This window comes from Nannobrachium achirus (assembly GCF_963921795.1).
Source record: "Nannobrachium achirus genome assembly, chromosome: 23".
Taxonomy (NCBI): Eukaryota; Metazoa; Chordata; class Actinopteri; order Myctophiformes; family Myctophidae; genus Nannobrachium; species Nannobrachium achirus.
The window spans coordinates 8,708,025-8,717,231 of record NC_137830.1 but is presented as its reverse complement, the minus strand read 5'-3'; the positions used below and the strand labels follow the sequence as shown (position 1 = coordinate 8,717,231).

Sequence of the window (9,207 nt, the reverse complement as noted above, 5' to 3'; positions counted from 1 at the left end):
TGTGTGCGGGTGTGTGTGCGGGTGTGCGGGTGCGTGTTCATCAGGTCAGTAGGTGTTCCTCGGTGGAGAACTTCCTGACTGTGGGTTGGATCCTCCGAGTTCTACAACCTCATCCACACCTGGTAACTCCTGTCTGTGTGCGTGCGTGCGTGCGTGCGTGCGTGCGTGCGTGTACTGTAAATGGTGCCTTTATCCAAGGCGCTTTACATAGATTGTGCATTACATTCACCCATTCACACATACATTCATACACCGATGGCGGAAACCATGAATTGTAACAGCTGAAATCAATACTATATCAGTATTCCCATATTAACCTACAGTGTTAAGTGAATGGGTATGGGGCCGCATGTGGCCCCCGAGCCGCCAGTTGCCCATGTATAAACTAGAACAAGGGGTCCTTGGGATGTACAGTACGTAGTTCCAGGGGATCCCTAGCAAAATGTTGACAGATCTTATCTCATGGGGCTCCCATGGAAAGCTTTTCAGATGAGGATCTGTGGCAAAATGAATACATACGTTTGGAGGTCCTTGACATGAAAATGTTTGAGAACCACTGACCGACTATACCTCCCCCGCCCCCCTCTCTTCATCCCAATCTCTCTCCATCTTCCTCTCTCTTTATCCATCTCCCCCTCTCTCCATCTCTCTCTCTCTATCCCCCCCACTCCATCTCCAGCATAGTTTCCTGGACTACCAGGCCCGGCAGGTGGTCAGGGTGTGGTCTGACGGTGACCACCAGGGGGCGCCCCCGCTGAGCCCGGCGCAGGCTGTGCTGCTGTTCCAGCGCTGCAGGGTCCTGGTGGTCTGTCTTCAGCATGGAGGACCACTGGCCGAACACCTGAAGAAGAGCTTCAGGGAGGAGTTCAGGTTAGTGCTGAAAATAGCCGATCTAAGCTTACATACCGTAAGAAGCGGCCTACTCACTCCTCATGCACTGAAGGAAGCATGAGCTCAGTTCGGGGCTCTCCCCAGGTTGGCAGAGGGAGAGCAGAGCCCAGGATTACAGCTTAGGCAATTGGCACTGAGTGGAAAATGGGTTACAAAATCGTGAAAGATTAAATAAAATACCATATCATTTTGGGGGTCCTTGCCTTGGCATGAAAAGGTTTGAGAATCACTGATTTAGAAGGAACTTGTAGAATGGAACCAAATTAATGGACCCTTACGAGTCCATTTGGTTCCATTTGTACACTTGAGTTTGAGACTTGACGTTCAGTAATTGGGTGTTATGATCAAAATAAGAACATTATAATGGTGTGTGAAACAGAAGGCCGATATAACGGACAATCAAGTGTCCCTTCATCTTCTTTCTCGATGTTTTTCAGGTACTATGTGAAGGGGGCGTGTCTCAAGGAGAGGTTGTTACATCACTACCCCATCAGCCAACCGGCTGCCAGATTAGTCACCCAGCTCCAAGCACTCATGCTGCAGACATGACTGCACGCGCACTTACATGCACACGTGCATGCATGCACGCACACAGCACTATAGATACATGTTCAGCCGTTGCAAATGATGCTGAATGTTTGGTCTTCTTCAACCATCATATCCTGTATGTGTAAAATAAACAGTGAGTGTGTGCCTTCAACCAGAGTGATTTCATGTGTATAAAACTGGACCATGAAACAAGGGGCAAGTTTCGTTCGCTGTAAAAGAAGCCACTACAGCAGGGTTCCCCGATTAGTTTTACCCAAGGGCCGAATTATGTCTATAGGGTGCCAAGCCGAGGGCCACAGCATTGCAGGGGGGCGACAGTGGCGTTTCCCCTACTCCAGCGACAGTTCAGACATCGTCGTTGTCGGATTAAAATCTTGTATGTCCATAACCGTTCATTTTGCATTTATCATTTTAAAAATCATTTAAAGTAGTGAAAACAGCAGATCTACAAGCACACAACGCCTCGCGGTGCGAGGCGTTGTGTGCTTGTAGATCTGCTGTTTTCACTACTTTTGTGCGACGGCCTTGTATGATGAAGCAGGGCTTTACTTTGAGAAAGAACGTACAAATTTGGAGATACAAGGTTTCCACCCAACAATGATGATATACTAGTGTTGTTGCTGCTCTTATACCACCATTATTACTGGGGTTGGTGGGGGCCAGAGAGTAGCCCCCCGCGGGCCGCAAATGGCCCGCGGGCCGCCTATTGGGGAACCCTTGCACCACAGGGTTCTAGGTGAATTTGCTGTTCCTGTTAATGGCCCAATAGATGTCACTATTACTAAGTCTATGAGGATTTGGCGAACTTTTCATTAACACTTTGTTTTCATTCGCAAGTCTTAAAGTAAAACAATTATGATAAAGTAGTCTCTGTTTCTAGGATTTTTACTGGTTCCAACTTCCACAGAGTGAAGACCCGCCCTCCAGCCAATAGCATTCATTTGATTCATTTCCGTGTTAATTTCTAAGAAACATGGCGCCCTTCATTTACGGTCTGTAGAAGCCAATGGTGTGGCACTGTCCATTTATGTTTTTATTTATCAGTGTTGAACTGAATAAACCTCACATCACCACGAACAACATATATGTTACACCTAAATATAGTCTACAGATTCTTTCTGTACATTAACAAATCTGTTGCCATGGCCAAGCCATTCATTTTCTGTTGTTCTGGGGTTGCTGTGAGGGAAGAAAGCAGCAAATTTACTGAAAGCAAAGATTTTTAATATAGCATACATCATGTGCATGTTCTCAATTGGAGCCACTATAGATAGAGGCAAATGGTCTCCTAAAGCCCGGATCAGAGTCTACGGTGGAAAGCTTTCCACCTCAAGTCAGAAAATAAGTGCAGGCCATCATATTCACGGCCCACGGTGAAGTCCTTTACCCCGCCTAGACCGGTTCAGGTCGACCAATCAGTTTCATGACTCAAAAAGACTCGAAAAGACTACACCGCGGTGTAAAGCCTTCCACCGCGGACCCATATGATCCGGGCTTCAGTGGTTGCAGGCGTCTGACAGAAAGCTCGCCCACGTCCTGTGTTTACTGGTTGCGACCGTCAGTTTGCAAGTTACTATGAAAAGCTCCACCGGCTGTCCTTCCGTCCGTCTGTCCGTCATGTCACACTACCCTTATCTCTGCCACTGTTGTTGGCCCTATCGATGCCAACGTTGCACACACACACACACGCACGCACGCACGCACGCACGCACGCACGCACGCACGCACGCACGCACACACGCACACACACACACACACACTCCTTGGATGGCAAATCACAACCTCCAGTCCGATTTCTCATATGGCCCTCTTCTAGCGCCACCATGAGGCCGATTCTTGCAAAACACACAGATTTTGGCCTAAAATCACGCAAAGCGGTACACAGTATCTCAACAGTCATGTCATCAACATGGATCTGTCCCATTTCCCATATTCCCTCCTGATTGGCTACCATTGCCTTCTAAAGTTTGTGTATGCAACATGACAGTCCTTTATCTCCCGAGTCTTACTGGCGCTATAGAGATCCAGCGAGAGTGTGTTGCTGGGACAGGGAAAAGTCAATAACAAAGTAGATATTCTCTTGATTAAGCGAACGCATGAGTGCTTTCTCACTGTTCTCAAAGGGAGATGGAATGGAAAATAAAATTAGTAAAACATAAGGGAAAACATAAGAAATATGCAAAGTAAATACAGAATATAATTTCAATGTATTGAATATTATACCCTAATTTAAACAGAAATGAAACGAACAGATTCATGTAAATATTAGCCTATTAACAATCACAGCATAAAGCAATGACTGTAAATTATAAGGACAGTATTTAGTTTTAAATGTGTTGTAAAGTGTCATAAATGAAGGACTCATCTTATGTTATGCATGCCTAAACCTAATCTGAGTTCCCAGAAGTTCCTTTTTAGCCTAAACCTAACCTCAAAACCCCGCCCACCTGGGCGAAACCCTAGGCCATACATGGGCAACTGGCGGCCCGGGGGCCACATGCGGCCCCCACCTTCACTTAATGCAGGTTAATACCGGAATACTGATATATTATTCATTTCAGCTGTTACAATTCCAAATATGACCTGCTTTAATTCCGTCAGTCTATATTAGTAGCTTAATGACTGGTATAGTAGTATTAAAATGTCTTCCTTTTATGTCCAACATATTTGTATTTAGGTTCATAAAGTTAACATGAGTATAACTAAATGTGTTTGAAATTAAATCAAAATGTTACATTTCAGGATTCCAATTAGAAAATAACAAAACATAATTCAAGATTCCAATTCAAAAGAAGCTAAAATAGCCGATCTACAAGCTCAAAACGCATCGCAGCTTGATGCGTTTTGAGCTTGTAGATCTGCTATTTTTGCTTCTTTTGTATGAGATACTAAAATGACAAAGTAGGATGTAGCAATATGCAACGTGGCCCTCTGGAGTGAAGGTGGAAATATAGTGGTCCTCTGGAGTGAAGGTGGAAGTGGCCCTCACCATCATCAAAGTTGCCCACCCCTGCCCTAGGCTATTTGCTTCTGGGGGTCCCTGGAACAAAATATTTTGAGATGGGGGTCCGCGGCCAAATACATATCAAATTGGGTGTCCTTGTATTTTGCCGCGGACCCCCATCTCAAAATAGTTTGTTCCAGGGACCCCCAGAAACAAAGATTTTTGTTAAAAATGTTCACTAGTCTGAATTTGTCTTGCCTCAAGCTAGATGCAGAATAGATACTCCCTGCCCAAAGCGTCACTTGCAGCGCGACTGCTGCCTCTCTGACGTCATCACAGAGCGCGAGGATCGCACACGGGGTGTTGTTAAAAGGTAAACAAAACAAACAGTCTCAGATGAGCTGCTCCATGGAACCAGAGATTTTCACAGAAACAGACATGATGAGCAGCAGCAGCAGCAGCAGCGTCGGCCGCTTCAAGAAGTGGAGAGACGGAGAGGTGGAGAGTCTCCTAGCGCTGTGGGGGGAGCCCTCTGTGCAGCACACTCTGATAGCAATATACAGGTAGGGCTGTCACCATTATTATGACATTTTACATGACAAATAAACACCGGTAGGAATATACAGATAAAAAACAAGAATAGGCCTATTGTGTAAAAGTACATTTTGAAACTTAAAAGTAGAAGTAAAGTATTGGACATACTCAAGTAAAGTATACATACCTCACAGTTGTACTTAGGTACTGTCACCTAAAGGGGTACTGTCACTTTAAAAGGTAATCTTAAAATATGAGTTAATATGTTTATGATGTCATTGTGAGAATGTGCAATTAGAAGCCAATCAAATTAATTGACTGTACTTAGACTGCGTACTGGTCAGCTGTTGTTGGGGGGCGAGGGGCAGATACTGTGACATGAGTTTCAGACTGTTTTAGACCGTTTTCAGAGAGCCCACGTGACCTACTGTATCATACTAGTATAATTTCGGGGCGTGTCAGCGGGCCTTTAAGTACAGTAACTCTACTTAAGCCCCTTTTCCACTGGCCCAACTCCACACCACACCGCCCACTTGTGCCAGGTTTTCCACTACAAGGACCTGGGTAGAGTGGTGTGAAAGCGGTACTAAACGTGGTACTAAAAAGTATCCAATCTAGAGTAGGTCTGGATATATTTGTAATACATGATAATAGATTCTATTGTGTTATAATAACCACTATCATAATCTATTATAATGTATTATAATTATCATAGTAATACACTAATACTTTACATTATAATCACGGTTATAATCCATTATGGTGTATTATAATTTAGGATAGTTGTAATACAAATTTATATTGTATTATAATCACAGTTAAAAGGGTCAATTTGTTTCTTACCGATAGGGGTACTTTTGTGTAATGGAAAATGTAGATATTTTAATTATTTTTATGTGGTGCGGTGTGGTGTGGTGCTAAAGCTACAGTCGAAAAGGGGCTTTAGTTACTTTACGCTACTGTGAATAGTAATACCTTGTTTGAAAATATGGAGACTGCCCATAAGTGGAAAAAAATATGAAAATCTTTCAACGATTATGACAAAAATAATCACCATTAGATGATCATGTAATAATTGTGACTGGCCTATATGCAGGAAGAACCACCTGAAGAGGGCGCTGTATGAAGACATATCTCGTGGCATGGCGGAACAGGGCTTCACCAGGTCCTGGCAGCAGTGCCAGAGGAAAGTCGAGGATCTGAAGAACACGTATAGAAAGATAAAAGACGGCAACAAGAGAGGGGCAGCAGCGCCGGGACGAATCGACGGTTATCAGTTTTACGAGCTGCTGGACGTCATACTCGGAGACAAGAAGAAGAAGCCGTCGCCGCTTAATAACGACGGCGCCGAGCGAGATGATGACGCCACCGATGATGTGGCGGTCATCCACAGCGAGAACACAGGTGAGTAAAACATAGCCCTTTAGGGGTCTTCAACAGGGGGTCCGCGACCCCTAGGGGGTCCGCGGAGGTACTGCAGGGGGTCCGCGAAATTATTGCTTTAAAAAAAAAAAAAAGATTTCAATTTTTTTTTCACATTTATGTTAAAAAACAAATCATGATTCTATCAATTTTGAATAGCTTGAATACATGATTACTATGCAATTGACAGATTGTTGATATTATTGACATTGGTTCTCAGTTAATAAGTAGTATGTTTAGAAATGGTAGTGGTACGGCCCACCCTGCTCGCTGTAACTTGTACATGTTTAAAATAAAAAATATGTCGTAGCCCCGACCCCCCCACCCTACGAGGTGGTAGGGGGTCCCTGCTCCATCTCCCCATCAGTTTGGGGGTCCCCGGCCTGAAAACGTTGAAGACCCACTTAGATATAATACCAATGGTATAAAGTTTATACCATTGGTATTATATCTAAGTGGGGACCGGGGACCCCCCAGGGGTCCTTGAGGGAGTTCCAGAAATGATAGATGGTTAGGAACCAAATGGACCCTCATGGGTCTGTAACTCGAAGAGTGTGCAAATGTACCGATATTAAGAGACGATTAAAATGTATTTATTGATAAAAAATATATAATTTCCCCGTAAAAAAAGATAAAAAACAATAATAATTAAAGCTGCAAGCAGCGATGACCGGGCCCTCGCAGCTCTACCCACATCACAAGGGGCAGCAGCCAATCAGAAGAGGGGGAGGGGCTAGTTAAACCAATTAAGCTGAATGACACCTCATATGACACCAGCCACGAGTGTCTACGACAAACGGTTCATGATTTATAGAGGCACTTCCTGTTTGGCGAAGGGCACTTCCTGTTTGGCGAAGGAAGTGCCAATTAAGGTTAAGGACTCTTAATCAAGTCATATGATGCCACCCATGCGTCTGTACGACAAACGGTTCATGAGATGAAGAGCCACTTCCTGTTTGGCGAAGGGCACTTCCTGTTTGGCGAAGGAAGTGCCAAATATGGTTAAGGACTCTTAATCAAGTCTTATGACACCAGCCACGAGTCTGTACGACAAACGGTTCATGATTTATAGAGACACTTCCTGTTTGGCGAAGGGCACTTCCTGTTTGGCGAAGGAAGTTTGATGCTTCGCCACGGGCACGCCGTTTTATGAAAACTCACGACTCGCACAACTTTTCATCGTTAAGGTGTCTTGAGTATGCAGAGCGAACTTGAAGTTGATCCGATTAACCCCCTAGGAGGAGTTCGTTAAAGTGCGACCTGTGAAAACGGCCCAAAATGCGCCAAAACGCCACTAATTAGTCAAAATGGCTGACTTCCCGTTTGGTTTCGGACATGGCGCCAAGAGACTTTTTTGTGAGTCCTGACATGATACAGATGTGTATGATTTTCGTACATGTAGGTGAAACCGTATGGTGGGGCTTGAGGCACGAAGTTTTGTAGGGGGCGCTATTGAGCCATTAGGCCACGCCCCCTTTTGATTTTTTTTAAATACGAAAATTTTCGCCACTTGTGATGTGTGTGCAAAGTTGCGCAACTTTTGGAGTACGTTTTGCGGCTCAAAAACGCGATTTATTCGGGGGAATAAGAATAATCTTTACAATTACAATAGGGTCCTCACACACTGTGTGTGCTCGGGCCCTAATTAAAGCTGCAAGCAGCGATGACCGGGCCCTCGCAGCCCTACCCACGTCACAAGGGCAGCAGCCAATCAGAAGAGGGGCGGGGCTAAGTTAAACCAATTAAGGTGAAGGACTCTTAGTCAAGTCATATGATACCAGCCACAACTCTGTACGACAAACGGTTGATGAGTAACAGCCAAAAAAAGGAACAATCAAGTTTCGGCCAATCATAAGAGGGGGCGGGGCTTAGTTAAACCAATTTAGGTGAAGGACTCTCAGTCAAGTCATATGACACTAGCCACAACTCTGTACGACAAACGGTTGATGAGTAATAGTCAAAAACAGGTACAATCAAGTTTCGGCCAATCAGAAGAGGGGGCAGGGCTAAGTTAAACCAATTAAGGTAAAGGACTCTTAATCAAGTCATATGACACCAGCCACGAGTCTGTACGACAAACGGTTCATGATTTATAGAGGCACTTCCTGTTTGGCGAAGGGCACTTCCTGTTTGGCGAAGAGGGTTTGAAGCTTCGCCACGGGCACGCCGTTTTACGAAAACTCACGATTCGCACAACTTTTCATCGTTAAGGTGTCTTGAGTATGCCGAGCGAACTTGAAGTTGATCCGATTAACCCCCTAGGAGGAGTTCGTTAAAGTGCGACCTGTGAAAACGGCCAAAAATGCACCAAAACGCCACTAATTAGTCAAAATGGCTGACTTCCTGTTTGGTTTCGGACGTGGCGCCAAGAGACTTTTTTGTGAGTCCGGATATGTTACAGCTGTATACCGATTTTCGTACGTGTAGGTGATACTGTATAGTGGGGCTGCGCTGTTGAAATTTTCTAGGGGGCGCTGTTGCGCCATTAGGCCACGCCCCCTTTTCGTTTTTTTTAAATACGTAATTTTTTGCCACTTCTGATGTGCGTGCAACGTTGCACAACTTTTGGAGTACGTTTGGCGCCTCAAAAACGCGATTTACTTTCGGGAAAATAAGAAGAATAAAGCTGCAAGCAGCAATGACCGGGCCCTCGCAGCTCTACCCACATCACAAGGCCAGCAGCCAATCAGAAACCAAACAGGAAGTCAGCCATTTCGACTAATTAGTGGCGTTTTGGCGCATTTTTGGCCGTTATCACGGGTCGCACTTTAACGATAGTTTAAAGTTTTTCTCAAAAAAAAAATTGTGAGAAAAAAAACATTTGAGAAAAAAAAATTGAGAAAAAAAAAATTTGAGAAAAAAAAAAT

The 9,207-nt window shown here is 44.5% G+C and overlaps 1 protein-coding gene across 1 annotated transcript; it reads left to right on the top strand.

Moving 5' to 3' along the window:
• Positions 1–4,822: 4,822 nt before the first annotated feature.
• On the top strand, positions 4,823–6,892 carry LOC308308428 (uncharacterized protein; the record flags this gene model as incomplete). The annotated part of the gene is made up of 2 exons (XM_080753844.1): positions 4,823–4,947; positions 6,015–6,892. 2 exons carry the CDS (start codon positions 4,823–4,825, stop codon positions 6,328–6,330), a joined length of 441 nt encoding a protein of 146 aa, XP_080609970.1. The 3' UTR covers positions 6,331–6,892.
• Positions 6,893–9,207: the final 2,315 nt, after the last annotated feature.